Here is a 20151-nt window from a genome sequence, read left to right on the forward strand (position 1 = left end):
GCTGCAAAAATATAATTAAAAAATAAATATTTCCATTAATATACTGACTTCTATTTATCAATGACTACTTTGTTTCCTTTCCCTCTTCTTGCTTCCACTTTTTCTGTTCTTTTTCCCTGTAAATATACAGAAGTTTTAAGACCGTTATATCTCTAATAAATGTCTGGTGAGTTCAATTTCTTGACTATACACAAAGGTATATGTATTTGTGTGACATCAAAATGATCAGTCCACTACAATTGACACTGGCATAGTCTTACTGTCAGTGATGTATCTACATTGAATTGACACAAAACGGGTGGGAGAAGAGAATCCCCACTGCTGCTTCATGGAAGCTGAGGCTTAGAAAACTTAGAAGTTGAGACCTCTGAAATCTATCTAAAGCACATGGATTCCTAAATCCCATTAAATCTGGTGTTCAAGCATGAATTGCCAAAAGCTTGGGTACCTTAAAGGTCTAGGGGCCAGATTTTCAAAGAAGGATGTTTGTTGTTACTTTGCTAAGTGAAATCAACTGGATTTAGGTACTTAACTGAACACATATGCAGTGTCTATTTTTTGACAATGAAGCTTTCTATAAAACATTTAAAAAGCACTTCCCTTTCTAAAATGGGCTGTTAGGTAAACTTTCCAAACTGTAACCTCATTTACTGGAAGTCACTGATCCATTACTTCTGACATTACAATGCAACTCTGTATGGACCCAAGCTGAACACAAAAATCCATATATAAAATAGCAGTGGAATTAAAATTATTACTTCATTGGTAAGAATATATTCAAAATATTCTTGAATATACAAAACATGGTGAATTCCAAAATGAAAAAAGGAGCACAGATTTTTGTACATCATCACAGAAAAAGCCAGAAAGGCTTTTTTTTTTTCACCAGATTTCTCATTTTGCATGTTCAGGAGTTTAAGAATAGACAATGACATTAAAATCTTCCATAAAGTTATTGGTACAAACATCTACTGTTCATGCATTCTCTGTACAATATTCAATCAGTGCTGCCTGTACATAAAGAAATAGAATGTGCAGTATTCTGGTTCCATAAATATTTGCAATCAAAATAAACATGTGGGACACTATATTTACTCATAAGACTAGAACTAACAAGCACTTCTCATTTTTTACAAGCTGTCTGTAGTTCTCTCTCATTTATTTTGCACCTGTTTGCTGAATTTCTGCTAATGATTTTTGATCTGATCCATGCTGAGAAGCCATTCCTGAAGAATACTGATATTCACAATTTTAGCTTGGTGTACAGTCTTTAGTCTCTGGCTGGATGAACACACCAAGTCAGAATCAGGTTTGTAGTCACATTTTCATATTGTTAAGTACTTAGTCTCCCCTGAGCTCTCTTAGAGGTGAACCCCAAATGGTCATAAACAGTCACTGCCAAGCTTTACAGAAATTCAGAGTAATGTTAACTGACTCTGTAATGCCTTCTTAATTTTGCTGTATCGGTATCATGAAGTTTTAAAGTTTTATATACAGAGAAAACTTCACAGGCTCTTTCACAGCTCGTTTTGTCATCTGCATCAAATGCCTTTCTGGCAAGGGAATCAGCAAACACAAGTGGTGACATAGTTTCTGCTTTTTGTGACAAACACCCTGTTTACAGCAGTCCTAAGGTAAGAGATCCTTGAGACATGTTGTGCAGAAGCTACTTCATGGAGGTGCCTTTGCTATCATGTGGCTTCATCACGGTGTACAGGCTTCCAGCCGCCTTTGTTGGGGCTTCCATTTCCATGCTAAATATCGGGGCAGTGACCCGAAACACAGGCTGGGTGATTCTCTGTGCAGGCATCCTGCCAAAGCGTTTTGCAGGAAAGGAACCTGACACACAGCTATCATTTAAGGCCAATTTATCTCAAGAATCAATGGGCCTTTAAAAATTCACCAGCTCACATATCCTTTTCAGCGATGGTGGTTAACTGTTTTGTGCTCTGATTTTGTGGGCTTGTGAGGGAGCCTTGCTTTTCAGCATATGATGACATATCCATTGGTAAGAGGAAACTAACGGCCTTTACTTTACCCCTGGAGAAAAATGAGAAAGCATTATGAGGATTACAAATGCATAAAACGTGGAAAGAAAGTAAAAAAATCCAACAACCCAGCAAGCAAAAGGTAAATGCTTTCAGCACTCGCACGCTGCATGGAGGCAGGATTTCATGCCCCACTGGGATGGGGTTCACACAGTCTTCCCAAAGGAGGAAGCATAGTGTTGTCTGCCTGTCTGTCCATCTGCTGGAAGAATTTGCCTTTTGCCATGGAGCCTCACATCTCCTGATTGGCGCCTGATGCATACGTACGAAGCTACGTGTACAGAACCCTTAGGGCGCACGTGCACCCACATGGACCCTGGGGGGCCTTCCATGGCTTCATGTTTATATGCATCAGTACCCAGCTACTGCAAGTGGGTGTGAGAGCAGTGGTTTCCGAGCAGTGAGTGTGCGCGTGGTAAATTACACCGGCTGTGAAAGCAGAGGGAGAAGCATGCTCCTTTATTTGTCCCAAAACTGGTTGGTTTGGCAAGTAAATGGTTTGTGTTTTGCAGAGCTTTGGTTTTCATTCTGACTGTCCTCTGTGGTTGCTGTCAGCTCACTCAGGCCCTTGAGGAGCACAAGAAAGGAAAATCACAAAACTGCAAGTGTTTATCGATGGTTACTGTGGGGTGTCCTGCAGGGCAGAGGACCCCTGCGATTTCCTTGTCCCTTCTCACCTGCTAATTAGACCTGTCCCACGGGAAGGTGAAACCGTCAAGCCTGAACCCCCCAATGGTGACATTTGTACCAAACCGGCCTTGTACCTTTTGTAATTTTACTATAAGAGCCCTGAAGACAGTTCCCAGCCTCTCTTATCCTCCCTAATGTATTCAAATATTTAGTCTTTTTTTTATTTACCAAAAAAAGTGGAAATCACATGGTGTAAATCATGCTTTAGCATGTATGAATGAAAATGTTGTAGACATGCAAATTAGTGATGATTTGTTAGCAGTGCTGTTATTTTATTACTTGGATGCAACTGCACTCTAGATAAATCCAAGGTGATACTTCTACAGAGTTAATTTTAAAGCAAAAATATTCAGCATCACATATAGGATTATAGCTTTGAAGCAAAATGTGACAAATCTACAATAAATAAAGAATAGGAAAAGCTGTCATGGACCAGCATGCTGGGAAGAATGAAAATGTCATCAGTGTTAAAAATTAAGCTCAATTAGCTTGCTGAATTCATTGCCACAAATTACCCTACTAGCTAAAAGCTTTCTAAGCTTGCTGTATGTGTTAGACCTTTGTGTATATAACGGAAACATTCACCATTATGACCAGAAAATATATTAAACTTTTTTTGGTATAAGAAACAAAAAGCTTCGTGCTTCAGGATATCACCTACTGAGGGGGTTAGGTAACAAGCTCTTTCCATAGCCATTTCTTCTCCGAAAGCAGCCAACACTGCGTGGACATGAGTCATGGTGCCACACTCACTGCTGTTCAGAGCTGACACGGCAGCTCTAAAGATAGCGACCAAATAATCAGCACTGTTTCTTTGGCCGCTGGGTAACCAGTGCTTTTAAACCTGTAGGTCCCAAGGAATTAGTTGTAATAGACCCACGCTGCTATTTTGATTGCTTGGAAAGCTCTTTTTCCCCTTGTGAGAACGCAGTGGCATTTGCCATTGCTGTTCCTGCTCCTGTGTGCTGACCCTGTGTTCCCTAACACACACTCTCCACGCGGGCTGGCTTCAGGGCAAACCTCTCAGAAGTGTTCATGTGCACCGAGAGTCTTAAGTTTCCCTGAACCCAGTGGAGCATATGCTGAAATCCAGAGCTACAGGTCACAATACGAGTTCCCTGCCAGGGACTAAATTTAAGTATTTAAATGCTGTAAAACATCTGACCCTCAAATGTCCTTACAAGAAAACCCAGGTGCCTATGAAAACTTGACCTTGTTGTCCCCTCCAGGCTCTCAGCGAGGAGCTGGGCTCCTAACTGGGTTGGCACGGGGAACGTGAGGTGCTGTGCACTGGCCTGCTCTCGGGATGCACTGCTGTGTGGGGGTGGCACCAAATAAAAGCTGACACGACATGTCACATGTGTGGGTACATCAGTGCAGGCAACACAACCCGCTACAGCTGTGCAGCCCCCGAACTGAGGCCTCTGGAGTCCTGCCCTGGGACACGTGTGCACTGGCCGGCCCACAGACTTCTCACTGTTCAAACACACACACCTTGAGGCCTTTCAGATTCTTTTTCTTTTGAGCGTGGCATGATCAGCACTAAAACCATCAATCTACACGGATTCCCAGGGTGTATAGATCAGCACTACGAGGCGAGCGGGTCTACTGTGTATCACAGCCTCATTATTGGTGCTTCTACCATTGATTGTTGCCCTATGTTGGAAAGCTGCTCATCAGTGAGCAGAGATGCTCAGAGCTTGTCCAGCAGCCATTTCACTTAATTTAGAAGCTGTCCTGAGAGCATTTTTCTCAAGGCTGAAAACATTAACTTGTAATGCTTCAATTACAAGGGAAATATGATACAGTACATCTAAATCCACGAGCCACATTAATCACGTTTTCAAATCATAGTTCAGAGTTCCTTGATATCTCCATGCTTTTCGTTCAGAGTTTAAAAATCCCTTTCAAGCTTAGCCTGTCAGAACAACACATCAATCTGAAAAACTCTGCCTGACTTTAAAGGAGAGATTTCAACCCCATTCCCTCTCCCCTCAGCCTCTCCTCTCAATAGTAAATTTAAACTGCTAGCACCAGCAATCTTCATGCGTTGCAAAGAGAAGCAACTTACCCAAACGAGGTCTCCTGTCTGCTCAAAGCCCATATACATTCGAACAAGAATTTTGCTGATAACTAATTAAAACCCATAGCAATGTCCAGATATGCTATTAAGTGAAACCTGCAACCTGTCCATGCAGGCAATGCTGTGAAGGCAAACTGAACCTACCTACACTTATAGACATGCTCCCGAAACAGCTCCGTTTTGCTGGAATGATTGTAGGAGAGACAGTTTGATGGGGTTTTTTCAAGCCCTTTCTCCTCTCCACTGGTGATCTGTGCTGCGGCCGGAGGGGCTGGTGGCGGGGCAGTGCCCGGGAGCCCATTGCTCAGAGGCCTCTCGCCAGCCTGATGAGACCTCGTGCTGGAAGGAGCGGGTGCTGGTGCAGCAGTGGAGTAGCGCCGCACGGTCATGGTGGTATCTGAGTAGCAGAGACAAAAGCAGAGCTAGGACCAATAATAACATTGAGAATTCAGATATCCTTAATGTATTTTTAATACTTTTCTTTTGGCTCAAAAATGTTTTAAACATGGGGAGGCGGAAAGGCAGAGGAGGCCAAACAGCCCCTTTGGATCTCACCCTTTCCCCTAGAAGGAAGCTGGAGAGGACAAGCCACAAGGTTGGAAAGCGCTTTGCACATCTTTCACACTCGCTGGAAGACGAGTCAGCTATTCCCAAGCTGACAACATCCATAGGCACCAGCAGCCCCACTTTAAGAGGCCCTCAGGTTAGTAACCTGACCACTGGGTTCAGTGGACTTGGTGGTAGGCATTACCCAATTGCAGCACTCATCTAGCTTCACAAAAATCCACTAGTACTGTTCAGCATCTCATTCATTTTCATAGACTTGTCTCTCTCAAAACTCGTGGGGGCATTTTTCCACAGCCCGGACCTTTCCAGGAGGCTGGTTGAGAGGTCAGCCACCAGACCTGTGCAGCATGTAGACTGTAACAGCAGCTGCAACTGCAACATAGCACACACCATACTAATGCCAAGAAGTTGTGTTAGTGAAGCAGTTTTCCAGTGGACTGGATGTGACAGACTTCAGAAAAGGAGGTGACAGACCTCAAGCATATACAATGCCTAACAGCCTGACCCTGCCAATAACTGCATCCAATTCTAGATTACTTCTCACCAAACAACACTTTGCTCTAATTCCTGCTTCATTAAATCCTCCAGAAGTCCCAGACACACTTCTATAACAGAGGAAAATTTTCATTTTTCCCCTCTGATAAAACTGTGAAGAGAGTGTATTCCTATATATCGGCCCCTCTCTCCCTTAGCCAAAACTAACTGCATTATCTGCAAAGAGAAACTGCACATCTGGTGTGATGTATGCAACCCATCACTATTTGTTACTATCTGTAGAGTTTTTCTCATCTTCTACTAAGGCAAGAGAGGTTACAGCACAATTACAACTGTTGGTCCTTTTCTATCTAGAAAAGATAGGGGACAGGCATGGGCAAGATAGTCCATGACCACAAAAAGTCAAAGCACTAAATCAAATTCTGCTTAAAAAAGACAAACTGAACTCTTTGAGTGGATTTCTGCTTGAGCAGCAGCAAAATACCACTGAGCTCAGCCTGGGGGATGCAGGTGCCCCCCTAAATAGATCACCGAGTGAGACACTGGTTAGGGTGGGTTTGGGTGTGGGCACTGAAGGAGGCCAGAGCACTTCCATCAAGTTAACTAAACATCTGGCTCATCTCACTGGCTCATCTCCCCTTCCATGCAGACATACAGCAGCTGGGCTGGGAGATCCTGCATGGGCAGCCCTGGCTCTTCAGTACCTGTCTGCTCCTTTGGTGCCGGAGCAGGACCAGCCACGATGCTTCTGTTCAGGAATGCTGGCGAGCCAACTGGTCCTTCCCCATCACTGGCGAGGTTTCTCATGCTGCTGTTCCCACCTCCTCTTGCTGCCTCTCTCTCCAGTGGCACAGCTCTCTGCCCGCAGACCTGCAGCTCTCCTCTCAGGACCCTGTTTTCCCTCTCCAGCTTGTTGATTTGGGAACGCATCTTGCGGATGACCTGGAGGAGGTGCGTGTTTCCCTCCATGGTCCCACGCTGTGCAGCAAGGCTCCCCGCTCCGCCACCAAAGCACTTGCCCAGCAGAGAAGCTCCTAAGCCGGTGGCAGGCTGACCCTGCCCTTAAAAAGGCTCTGGACAACAGGAGTCCCTCCCCGCATGCAGAGCTCGGGCCAGCTCCCACCACCCAGAGGGCCGGACTGAGTTGTCAAGTTACTAAGAGAGGGCCCATGATTTATTCATTCAGGGTCTCATTTTTCAGAGTAGGGCTGGCCTCTTACACACTGCACAAATCACTGTCAACACCATATCACTGTATCATCGGAAAACGCTCCTGCTCCCTCGCTTGCCTCAAGCTTTGTTTTTGTCTGAAAGGACCAAGGAGGACAGAGCCCATTTCCTTCGGTTTACCCAAGAAGGCCAGCAATTGCCTCCGTGGCACAGAGGGAGGGGTCATCCTTTGCTGGACAGCAGTTCCTCTCTCCCTCAACGCTAGGTGAATTACTCATTTTCACTCTGTGCATCTAGAAAAGAATTAGCAATTTCTCAAAGGAAAATTAAATTTCCAAATGAAAGCTGGTATGGTGTGACCCCTGATATTAACAAAGTATGCCAACAGCTGTGATGGATGAGCAGGTAAAATAAAGCTCTCCTGAAAGACCACAACAGAGCCCACTGCCCCTTCCCGGGCACCTTGAGAGGCTTCCTGGAGTGGACTGCCTGCACCAGCACCCCAGGAGCGTAAGGAGAGACAGACTAGGCATGAATCTTGTATTAGGAAGGGAAACATAATCTTCCGTGCTGCTCTCATCACCTAGTCCCTAAAGCAATCTTTCTGCTGGCAGTAAAATGCAAAAACCTGAGGAAACATCCTTCCACCTCCAACTTTAAAATACAAAACTCAGAATGCCAGAAAACCAGCAGGAAAATAATTTAACACACTTTTTGCTTTGAGACCATTCACTTTCCGGTAGCTCAACAGTGACTCAGGAATATCTGAGAAAAAAGACCTTTTGGCTGTGTGCACTTCACTGCTTTGCTGCTGGAGGCTGGGAAAGAAAGGAAAGCTGGCGTGAGATGTTCAAAACAAGAGATGACTTGGTTCTATTTTTTCCAGAGGGTGTCAGAGGAGGGCTATCATAAGGAAGCCCTCAGGTCTTCAGGGAGGTGCTGCAGCTACTGGGCAGCTGGGCAGAAACTGCTGGAATGAAGAGAAAAACAGGGATACAGGCAAGGAGTTTTGCCCTTGGGTATGTTCCCGTGTGGACGGTGCTGCCTTCTTGGGAGCAGCATCCTCAAAAAGGGCTTCCCAGGGGTGAAGTCGTCCCTGTAGTTCACACTGTGCTCACTCCCCCTCCGACATACAGCAACACACAGTGCCTAGCAAGGGCAGGTACAACTTGCTGTAAAACCTGCAGGAATGCACAGCTATGCTGATTGTTCCAGTGACAGGCACAAGGCTGGGGACTGGGGCTGTAGGAGTCACAGGCAACCCTGCTGTCACCTCCCAGGAGGCCTCCACGCAATTCAGACTGCAGTCAGAGAAGTGAAATTAATTTGTGTTTTCAGGCTGCAAACAAAGCCCACGGCACCCATCATTTCTCCTGAAATCACAGTGCACGGGGAAGAGCACAGCAGGCTCTGTTGTGTTTCCCCTGCCCGCTGTGGGGCTGGTGGCAGTCCGGGGTTGATACGCTGGAATTAATCTTGGAAAATCTCCTGGCAGGTCATGGCTGTTCTCGCTCCAGCCCACCCAGATTGCATCAAGAGGAAGCATCAGCTTATGCTGAGTTTTTTCCTCCCCTCCAGAAAGGTGCCTGTTGCTGAGAGCATAACAACATGGCAATGGACATGAACCAAGGCGTAAATAACAGTGCAGGTGCCCCTGTGCTGGGGATGCTGTGTGATGAACAAAACTGCTGGAACAGAAATACAAATCCTCTTCATTTTGAAGTCATCCAAGGACTTAAAACATAGCAGCAACCCTTCAGTGTTGGTTTCAAATTTATGTTTCTGTTTCTTCAGCAAGTAGATCAGGTACTGGAGCAAGCGACAGCACTCATGTGTAATTATAATATCGCTGCTGATCCTGCAGCTGGCAGGTTCGAATGGGCAGGGGATGCTTGCCAGCTCCACAATTAGCTTACCCTGGCTGGAACTGAAGACATCTGCTCCTCTGATCCCACGCCTGCTGCTCCACTGGAACCAGACCAGAGCAGGCACAGACCTTTTGTTGTACCAGAGACTTCTAAGGAAATGATGGTTGTCTTGCAGCCTCGTCGTGCTGCTCCTGCTGCAATTCCTGCCCAAGGATTGATGGGCAGGGTGGCAGATGAGTCAGGAGTTTTGGATGAGGAAAACCTGGCAAAGCTAGATTTGCCACTGGGCTGGTCAGCGTGTTCCCCATAAGCAGACGGAGCTCTATGCATTCAACCTTGTATTTGTAAATTCTGTGGGGTCCCCGGTGTGCACCTGTGCTGCCGGACCTGTGGGGCTGCCAGCCCATGGCAGGGGAGCTCCTGGGTGCTGCTGCTCCACCTGCCATGGGTGGGAAACACATTCAGTGCCTCTTCACCGTGGCACACTTGTAGGCTGCAGCTTTTGGCTGGCTGTATGTTTAGTGTACCTTCCTGCACCTACTACAATCAACTATAGCTGTGTGGGTTTTGCTGTGAAACACTTCAGCCTAAAGTCGTTTAATAGAACAGAGTCTCTCACACATGAGCTGCTTTGCCAAGTTGTGCTTGGTAGGACACAGACCTGGGTGAAATTTTATTCACCTTCAATCATATCCAAGCCTCTCTGCTAGGAAGAATAACCAAACACAGAGGTGGAGCTTCTGGCAGCTGCTGGGCTCAAGCAGCCCCACAGCAATATGTGTGTGTGACTGCTGAAGCACGTTCTGTGTTTCAGTGGACTGTATGAACTGCATACCAAGTAGTGCTGCAACAGAAAACCTGTGAACAAAATGCAGAAGCCTTGCGGAGCAGCTTCATCCAAAACCAGGAGGAGTTTAGCTCTTTATTCTGCCACTACTTGATGTTCTGCAGCTCCCTGCCTGGCACGGTGACATGAGATACTGTGTGTGTTTGTGGGTGCTGCAGGGGTCCCTGGGGAAGGGGCTACACTGCCAGCAGAAAAGGTACGTTGTGAAACCTGCCATCAGCAGAATAAGGCACCTGCACAGCTACTGCTGTTGATGAACAGTTTTTCTAGCCATCTTGCTTGCCAGATGTGCTCTCTTGCTTCCCTGAAGGTTAGAGAGATAAAACCAAAAAGGACTCATTGCTACTGCACTAATTTTGGTTTTTTTTTTTTCAAATCACAACATTTTGCCCTTGAAAATCCATCAGCAGTAAGCATGTGGATATCTTCTGTGACACGCTGCAGTTGGAGGTGTGTCAAGCCTCCCAGTGGCACAGGAGACCCTGTGCAAAAACCCAGAGTCTTCCCTCTCTGGGGCTAAACCCAACCAGCAAAGCACAAGTACCAGGCTTCAGCTTGCCATAAACATCCCTAAAAGCAGCACTGTAACATCCACACCCTGCACTAGCAGGGCAGGGACTGCTGCCCCAAGCTAAGCCTTCCCCTTCCCACCACCTATGTTGGTCAGAGCACAGCTGGACTGCCACAGGTTTTGGTTTTTAGGAGGATAGGATTGAGGCAGAGGACCAAGACTGAAAGCGGCTGGAGGGAAAGTCTCTTTTCTATTACTACTCAGCAATAAGCAAGCATCCTTTCTTTTTGCCTGGTACCATACTACTCCTAACCCATAGATTTCCATCCTTATGATGCTCTTCTCCCCCTCTGATGCATCTGCTAGCTGCCACACCTTCACCCTCGCCTGCCACGAGGCATCCCATTGCACCAGCGCTCTGGCACCTTGGCTGAGGACCAGCAACACTGCATCGCATCTCCAGCCTCGCTGGGACAGGCTGGAGAAGCAGCGCAGCAGCCTGCCTGCCCAGATGTGCAACTCGCAGGAAAACCTGGGGAAGTGTGCAGCTCACAGCTCCATCATCCCTACACCAAGCCTGAAGCCCAGATCTCCATCAGAGCAGGAGTCTTCGGGGGAGGTTTGCTGTTAGCAGCCACGAACGCCAACAACTCTGGATTTATTCATCCTTTAAAAAAAGGCCAAGCAAAAATGTAATGGCAGGGTCAGTGCCAAATTCTTTCTATCACCACTGTGCAAGAACATCGCTGTTCCCTGAGTCCTTGATTGCTTTCTGACTTTGTTATGTTTCATGCTTCATTAAAGTGCAAAAGAGACTAATACTCTTCTGAATGTGTCTGTACTATGTAATGAGGTAGAAAAAGAATATTTCGGTAGATATAAAAATGAATAAAAAGTATGGTTTTTAGCGTGTTGATCCTGTTTTGCTGACGCACACTTTTGAGCATTTACTTCTGTACATCTGAAAGGACTGAATAGGTTTAATGTCAAAATTTGATCCCATATTGACCTTTTCCTTGTTTAATACTCAGTGGCTGCCTCATTTTAATCAAGAGGTAAATTTATATTTTTCACTGATTTTTGATACTACTTCTTTGCTTTCATTCTTCTCAAAGTGTAGACATTTATACCTTTAGACATCTAAATTATACTTTACTTGGCCAGTCCTATTGGTTGTGGCTCAGTAGAAGGTTTGAGATTGATGCTCTACTTGAATGCATTTTCTTCCAAGCACTTGAATAACATCTTGAACGTGGTGGGACATGCAACGTGACCTACAAGGGCACCTGCTTACCTGAGCCTGGTGTGCCAACAGCCACCATAGCTGTCATCAGTGTCCTCATAGGTGCTGCTCTGCCAGGCCAGATTGCACTTTGCTTTGAATGAATTTCATCTGCAAACGTTCAGCCATGCAAATAAACGCATCCCTTCTTGTAATGGAAGGATTCAACAGAGAAGATTTTGCACCTCAAATTTTAAATGTTCTAATAATGGGATGAAACAGCGCAGCCTCTGAAGTTTGCTGATCACATCTGTGTTTAATACAGTCTCCTAACGTGCCCTGGCCATGCACTCCCTGAGGAGAGTGCCGCTCTTGGCTCATCTTCCCAGGCTGTGTACCCCCACCGAGAGGTCTGTCCCCGAAGGGCCACTGCTCCTATCTCGGGCTAGCCCAGGCTCCTCGCCAGAGCTGAGCTGCCACGGTGAAGGCAGGTACAGGATCTCATACCAATTTCTACAGCAGTGCCTCAGGCCTTCACCGCAGCAATCAGCTAATTATTCACTGTCTAAATTCATTGTGGGGTTGTTTGCAGTGCCCCCAGTTTTACTCGTGGGAATACCTCCCCCTCCTCCTAGCTGGCATCGCTCTGCAGCTGAACAGAGGAACCCAGAGGCCCATTTTGGTACGTTGCCACAACTGCAAATGTTGAAAAATGTCCATACTGATTATGAAAGGCGTGAATTTTGTCTCCAAGCTATTGCAATTACAATCTGCTATTCCTAAGCCCCTTCTGAAGGGCAAGGGAAGGTATGCGGGTGCTGGGGCACCCGTGTGAGTGGGGTGCCAGTGCTAGCATGCCAGCAGGCAGGTGGCTGCCCTCCCTGATTTGGGATGTCCCACAGAACTGGCGCCTGCCCATGCTGTGAAGGAAACCCATTTTTCACCTGTGCAAGAATGCCAAGAGAGTGTCCTTGGACGCACAGATCTGCGGGGGCACAGCAGCAGCCCCCACAAAGCCGCCCCAGCCAAGGGCGAGGTTCTCCTGCACCCGCAGGTACATGTGGCGCCTGGGCTGCAGCCAGCCCCCCACCCTGCACCCAAGCCGCCGTCCCAGCCACCTGCACCTCGCCAGACCGTGAACAGCAGCTGACACATGTCACTTCTGTACAGAGTTGTTTTTCTGAGTGTGCTTGGGCAGCCATTTTCCAGCAGAACGAAAATCACCCAGTGGATTGGCAGGACCAGCCTGAGAAGGTGATTGCAGGTCTGCACCAGCACTCTCCCCGTGACACTGAAGCGAAGTGCGGCAGCGAACCGAGTGAGTGGGGGACATGGGGACACGGGCTGCCTTCGGGGCGCAGGGTCGACCAGCGGCGTTTGGAGAGGAAGCGGGGCGCGAGCGGCAAGGGCAGACCCCGTGGAAACGTTCACCAGTCTCACATGTAGCCAGGCGTGAGAGAGTACAAAGCTGGCTGCTTTTTATGCTTGAATGAAATCTTACCTTATGCTCACAACTAATTAAATGCTCCTTTTTAACCATGTCTGAGCTGTGACTTGTGCTCACGCTGGGTGCAGCAAGGCAGTTGTGGGGAACGTGCTGCACAACCTCCCAGAAAGAAAACAAGACAGCAAAAATCAATTAATGTTTAAAGCATTCCCAGGTTTCATTATCTAATTAGATAACCAAGGCAAAAATAATGTTGATTAGCCTATTTAACAGGTAATTGTTTAACTTGCTAATGTCCATTAAGCACCCTTTTTCTTTTGCACAGACCATTTACCTGAATGTGCCTTAACCCCCACATATACGCAGAAAATCGCACACAAGCCTGGTTAAAAGAAAAGCCCACGAGCACCCTGCTCGCTTCATGGCTGCAGGGAGCCAAGTACCTGTACAACACGTTGAACCTCTATCTTGGCGTACACAGCCCAATAATCTTACTAGTGTTGCTTTGGTTTTGAGTATTTGAGTTTCTGGAAGGGGTCTGATTTCCAGCAGGGGATGCTCAATACTTTCAAAAAAAACAGGCTTAACCTGAACGTGGGAAATAGGGGGAAACAGAAACTCCAAGATACATGAGTCACATCCGAAAACCTTGGCTGCAGTTTTGAACTGGCAGTGAAGCAATGCTATAGAAATGTTTCAAACTTTTCAGAGAGCTCTTCAGGCCTCCATGTTGCATTTCCAAGCTTCTGGTTATCTCTCCCTTTAAATGGATCCTTAAATTAGTCTGGAATAATCAGAATTAATCTGTTTTACACCAGCTCCCTACAAGCACAGCGTATGCTACAGAGTACAAAACCATGCCTCATGCAAAAAAATCTATATGCTCGGCTGGAGATTTTTGTAACTAGGAGCATGCAACTGGGCCCATAGTTACCGACACAGAGCTTGCAATAGTTTACAAATTAAAACAAGCCATCATTCATGGGAGATAGTCTCACGATTATAGAGCAGCTCCAAGCAGAAAATTCATCACAAAATTCAAAATAATAATTATTTCTTACTCAGTTTTCTCAAACAAAACACACTATATAAATTGTATGTGAGGATATCTGTTATCTATGTAGCTGTAAGATATCACACCATATGCAATCTGTGCAAATACATCTAAAATGTGACTCAAGTAGAGGGAACACTACGTAGCCTTTGTAGGTCACAAAAACATATCACAGGGCAAGTAACACCCCTTAGTGAGCAAGTAACACCCTCACAGCCTTTCTCTAACAAAAATGAATGATTATAACTAACTGAAACAGCATATGGGAGCACAGCTTAAAAAGTACTGAGAAGATGCATCTTCTGTAAAGCTGGAAGTAATTAATTGGAAGAAAGGGAAACATGCATTTCTTTACTATTGTTCGGGGGAGATGTTCATACTAAGAACTTCAAGATACTTGCTTTAGTGAGTGGTTAAGAACTGCATGAAGAACCTCATCAAGCTGCACAGAAAAGTCAGTAATTATGGTTGCAGTTTTGCATTACTGAGAATTTTGCAAAAATACCTGCACATTGTCAACTTAATGAAGCTTTACAAGCAACATACATGTATCCCATGCAGATTATGACTCCTGGCCTGAAGGACACTCATTACTCTTGTTCCTATCTCACTGGGCCTCAGGGATGCTCCTGAGGGCACGGGATATGGGTGGCTGCCCAGGATTGGTTCCAAACCTCTGTCAGGCACAATTTACCCATAAGCAGCAGCACCTCCTCCTGCAGCATTATAAGCCAGAACTGCTGGGGTGCCAATGTTTTTGAATCTTGAGAGTGTATGTGTAAGAGACATATGGCATACTTAACTAGGAGGCTTTCCCAAATGAGCTTTTTACCATTCTGCCTTAAAACCACTCATATCCTTTTGGCCTGATAATCTAGACACTGCAACAACCTTCCCCTAACCCTGGTGGTTTCACTGTATTTTATATTTTTTCCCCATTGCCAAATACTCCAATACGTGCCTGGGAGGTAGGAAAGTTACTTGATATTTTCCATAGCTAATATTTCACCAAGGAACTGTGCTGGACCTCTTTTGAAAAGAACAATAATGTTCTCATTTCCTCCCTGAGCTGCCCTGCAGGCCGATGGCTCCCAGAGCCGTGCCCTGCAGCCTGAAAACAAAGAAATGGTGGAAGGTCCTTGTGTGTGGGAGAGCTGTGGGCACCTGAGCTGGGCTCTACGTGCTCTGCCACCGGCTGCAAGCCCACCCTGCCACAGCGGCCACCTGGATCACACCCCCCCACACGGGGACAAACCCCGTCACAGCCCCAGCTCCAATAATGGTTTCAAGCGTGTGTTTTCCTTCTGATGCACACACTGCTGCATGCACAGGGACCAGGAGGGTTGGGCTGGCAGCACTCCTCGCTGGGGTGAGTATTGCTGTCAGGGGGGTGCTGGCATGCCCAGGGAGGGCAGGGCCAGAAGGACCAGCCTCATTCAGTGCAAACTCCAGCACGTCCCTGATTTCAGCCATTTTGAAAGGAAAGCATTGATTTGGTCTTTCTCAAGGTTTGCCCCATTTTTCCCAACTAAAATTATTTATTTTGTTCTGTTTGAATTGCAAATAATTTCAGTTGTGCTTTCCAGGGAGGATTATCTGTTTGAAGTCGGGGAGACATTTGACCCAGCCCCGAAGGAGGCAGCGGGAGCAGAGCTGTGTGAATCACACTACAGGGGGGTGGTAAGGAGGCAGGAGCTAATGACCTCATGGCCTTGCGATCTGAATGTCCTGCCCTGGGCAGGTGCTGAGCTTGGAAACCGGACTGCTCCAGCACATCAGACCTCTGGGGAACGCTGACCCACTGTCCTTAACTTTGGGCATCTTCACATTTGCATTCAAGCTTTGATCTCTCTCCTGACCCATATTCTGTCCCCCACGTTAAGCTCACCTGGGAGCAGAAGCCAGGCGGGTGCTCTCCTGCAGAGGAGCTGTTTCAGAGCCTGCAAGACTCACAAGCAGGTTTTCTCTCCACAATTGCACAGCCTGTGCTTACCAGAGCTGGAGCCATGCCCTTTTTTTGTCAGGATGCATGGACTTGGGGCCACCACAAAAGGAAAAATAACCCAAACTAACACAAATAAAATAACAGCCAAGAACATCAGATTTCCAATTACTCTGTTTTGCCTCAGTTGGCTTTTCGGTGTGGGTATAGCTTGCAGGCTCTTTCTGTCCTTTTCAATCTCACAGCAGTGATGTTTCATCAGCAAAGCTCCAGGATTTTATTGTCGGTTCAGCTGGGAACTGGGAATTTTTTTCTCAGTGGCTCCAGCTACTGCCCTCTCAGCTCTGCAGGTAGCCCTGAGAGCCCCGAGCTTCAATAGGTCCTGGTGCTTTCACGCCTTCTGTTTGCTCATTAGTTTCTGCTGCGATGAGGAGCGCTTTGTTTCATTGTTATTGTCAGCAGCGTTGCCAGCTCCCACCTCAAAATGGGTTTTAGGAAATAAGGCATAGAAACAGACAACTCAACCAGACCGCTAAGACTCTGCAGCCCAGCAGCCCTTTGTGCTTCCACAGTGATGCCCTGAGTGTGACTGACACCCAGGACCAGCAGCCCCCCGGGGAACTGCCCACTGCACACCCTGCCTGTGCAGAAGCCGCCCCAGGAGAGCCGGCAGCTCACCTGCCTTCTGGTATGTCCGGCTGCGGCGGGTCCTTCGGCAGCCCCTTACTGCAAGGAGGGGAACTGGAGGAGAAACTCTGCTGGCTCCATGCCACAGCCTCCAGAAAGCAAAGCAGGAAACCTGTGTGGGGTCATCGGGCCTGTGCCAAGCGGTTCCTGCTCGAGCAGCTTGTGCTAAGGCAGAGGGGATACAGCGATGGTGAAGCGGAAGGTCCTTCCTGGCCACGATCATAGTTCTATACAGGTTTGGCTATTCTTTGTTTTGTGGATTAATTTTATCTCAGTGCAATTGTCTTAAATGACAAACACATCCTAGGTTTTTTGGTTTTGTCCATCCATCTCCCCCCCCCCCCCTTTCTTTTTCTACAGCTTTGGATGCTCTTCTCAAAATCCTGTTTTTCTGTTCTCATTCAATAGTCGATTTTAACATCCTTTGGTTTTAACTGTCTGGGTTCAAAATTCACTTCACGGCTTTAATTTGCTTGTTGTGAATGCATAACACTGATTATTTTTGCAGTAATCTAAACATTATGAGAAAAAGCTTTTGCACACGTACCAAACTTGTTAAAAATCGACAAATACATTCAAATCCATAGTAGATACTTTTAAGATATCCTTGATAGATCATCTGTCTTGAAGACTCATCTTCCCATATTAGTTACAGCTGAAATAATGAGTACTCAGTTACCAGTTTTAAAAATGTTCCAAACTGAAGTGAAAGGTACCTGTCGTCTGATGCTTCTCAGCACATGTGGGATAACTTTTTTCACATCGAGATCCAAAAATCCATGCTCAAAGCTACACATCAATGTAATTCCACATTTTACCAGATCCAGGCCTGTGGCTGGGCAGCACAGGGGCGGCGTGTCTGGAGTACAAACGGTACAGATCATCCTCCTGTTTCTCATTTGGATATTATCCAAAAAAAAGAGAAAAAAAAATCATCCCTGTTCAGATCAATGTTACGTTGCCAACGTAACATTTCTCCAGTGAATGTTAAGATATAATTACCCTGTAAGGAATGATTCCTATTAAACATTTAATACATCTCCCTCTAATTGAAATTTAAGCCTTTGGTTGTGGTTGGGTGTCACTAAAGATGTGATTAAACATAAAATATGTATAATGCTTAACTCCTTTTAGGGTGTTGGGATAGCTTCCACTAAGTAAAAAACATGAATAATTTCTTTTGCACTCTAAAAAGTTTTTAAAGTAGCTTGATTTGAGGCTGGTGCAAGATCTCCTTCCTCAGATGAAAGGGAATCTCTCACCAGCTTCGCCTACAGCAGCAGGGGGATGAGAGCCTCCTCGAGTTCAGCCTCCCCCACTGCTTTTCTGCCTCTCGTATCCTGCTCTCTCGCAGGGCTGTGCGCTGCCCCAAACCAACCCCCCCGCCACCTGTCTCTCCTCTGGCTCCGGCTGCCTCACAGTATTCCTCAACCTGTGCTTAAAAGTCTTCTTATGCAGAATTATTTGCTACAAAGGTGTAACAGAGAAAAATGTAGATTTTCCTCTTATGCAAGCAATCTGAACGTGTGAGCACCGAACATGCTGAGCATCAGCAAAGATACCAACAACAGTCCTAAATCAAACACTTGCACATATGCATTATTTTTTTGCCTGTTATTAATAATCTTGCTTATAGCCTCAAAATTGGTCCTTGTCAGTTTCATCTGTACACACCTGTGTAATTCCACTTATCAAGAACTTAGGGAAAGACTTGAAGAAGTACCAAACCCCATTTTCCCTGTCTGTTTTTATTTCTTTTCTTCAAGCAGCACAATTAACAAAATTTTGACTGCAGCATTTCTTACTGCCACCTTTGCCTGGTCCCCTGGGACATCTGTGCTCATCCCACCGAGACAGACCCTGCCCGTCCTGCAGTAAAAATAAAACCTATGCATGTCAGCAGTGGGAAAGTGCATCTGCTCTTGTTCTTGTCTACCTCCCTGAGCCGTTCTCTGTGTGTTTTACCTGCCTTGAGCTGATTATTTGTGTGTAAAAGAAAACAAGCGATGGAAGTTTGCTGTGTGGTTATTTTATAATTGTACCACTATTTGAAATAAAGCAAGTCTAGAGAGTCAGTTTCAAAAGTGATTGAAAAATAAACCCAGCCATAAGAGTACACTGTGGAATAATTTAGTGGAGAAAACTTCAGCTCTGAGAGCAGCCAACCATGTTCTTGTGGTTGCCTTAGACAAAAAGAGTCTCAGAGTGAAGCTTCTGGCAGAAAAATACTGGTGTAGACATCATGTAATCCTGAGTTTGAAAAGCAGAGGTTGTATGAGAAAGAGCACCCGCTCTGTGGCCTGCGATGCCCATCAGGCATGAATATTTGTAACACTGCTCAGTTCTGTGAGGGTTTCATAGCCCACGGACGGGGGTGGATGCAGGATTCGGTGTGGACCCCATCTAACTTCTGCAGTTTTTCTCACTGAATTTTATGTCAGTGAAGGGCCAAACCCCATCTTTTTAATAATCCTACAGCCTCACATGCCTTCTGCATCTCTCTAATTTGCTTCGCTCAAACACTGGGACAATCCACGGTTTAATGCTTTGTTTACTCTCCCTGTTGTGGCCCTGGTTCAAAGCTAATGTTTGCTAATTGCCTTCACTGGACTATGTTGAAAGTGCTTGAACACAGCAGGAGAGGAAGAGCCATCCGGAGTAAGGACCCAGCTACACGCAAGCCTGAGCATCTCTAACACCAGCAGTAAGGTAACAGGCAGAATATGGGTTGGATTTTCAAACCCCCAGAGAAGGCTGCAGAGCTGAGAGCTTAAAACAGACCAAACCCCGAAACCTTTAGACTTACACATAAAACACATTTTGTGTGCAAGCTATCGAGAGAACAATCCAGGGATCTCCTTACCTCTGGTTTACAGACCACAGCTTTGCTTCAGATCAGCTTGGTGTCAGCTCGCAACATTCCCTCAGTGCAAATCAAGATTTGCAATCTAGTTATTCCCAAAGATGACCAGCAGATTTAGTTGCTCAGTTCTTGTGAACATTAATTGGAAACCGTCTGCCTCCAGGTCACCTTCAAGTGCCCATCCATAAACACCAATCCCAGTAAACACAACAGTGACCAGACAACCAAACAACAAACCAGTGAGACCAGCAAACCAAGGGACAAGAGGGTGTGATGCTCAGACTTACCTCCTCTGTAGCGCACATTCCTGCTGCCTCCACTGATGACTGGTTCCTCCCACATATATATGAACAAGCAAGTAACTTCATCTACCACTACACATACAGTATAAAGCAGGTTAAAATTTGGGCCAGAAATCATTCTTTTCAGCAGACTACTGGTTTTGAACAGCACAGTGTCTGAAGAGCAGAGCTGGGCTTTTCGAGGCGAGGATGAGGAAGGTGCCTGGCTCTCCACCCAGCGTGCAGCCGATGCTGGGTGCAGCGCGCAGGCGAGAGCTCGGGCTGTGACCAAGTGGCAGGTGCGGGCTTACACTGCTCCTGCACTAGTGCTGGAGCTGGGCCCAGCCCAACCGCTCCCCTCCTTCCCCCACCAGGA

The 20151-nt window shown here is 46.3% G+C and overlaps 1 protein-coding gene across 1 annotated transcript; it reads right to left on the reverse strand.

Moving 5' to 3' along the window:
- Window positions 1–1517: 1517 nt before the first annotated feature.
- Window positions 1518–6852, reverse strand: CCDC195 (coiled-coil domain containing 195). The gene is made up of 3 exons (XM_074912514.1): window positions 6588–6852; window positions 4966–5218; window positions 1518–2040 (listed from the first exon to the last, which is right to left on the reverse strand). The coding sequence occupies exons 1-3, from the start codon at window positions 6850–6852 to the stop codon at window positions 1908–1910; spliced, it is 651 nt and encodes a 216-aa protein (XP_074768615.1). The 3' UTR covers window positions 1518–1907.
- Between the last annotated feature and the right edge of the window lie 13299 nt (window positions 6853–20151).

The sequence above is a fragment of the Athene noctua genome, chromosome 8 (assembly GCF_965140245.1).
Source record: "Athene noctua chromosome 8, bAthNoc1.hap1.1, whole genome shotgun sequence".
Lineage (NCBI taxonomy): Eukaryota > Metazoa > Chordata > Aves > Strigiformes > Strigidae > Athene > Athene noctua.

Excerpts from the sequence above, each read along its gene's own strand:
- CCDC195 (XM_074912514.1), bottom strand. The coding sequence starts at position 6,852 with ATGGAGGGAAACACGCACCTCCTCCAGGTCATCCGCAAGATGCGTTCC. Across the intron at positions 5,219-6,587 it reads GGCACCAAAGGAGCAGACAG|ATACCACCATGACCGTGCGG; the intron begins GTACTGAAGAGC and ends TCTGCTACTCAG. Across the intron at positions 2,041-4,965 it reads GAGCATGTCTATAAGTGTAG|GGGTAAAGTAAAGGCCGTTA; the intron begins GTAGGTTCAGTT and ends ATTTTTCTCCAG.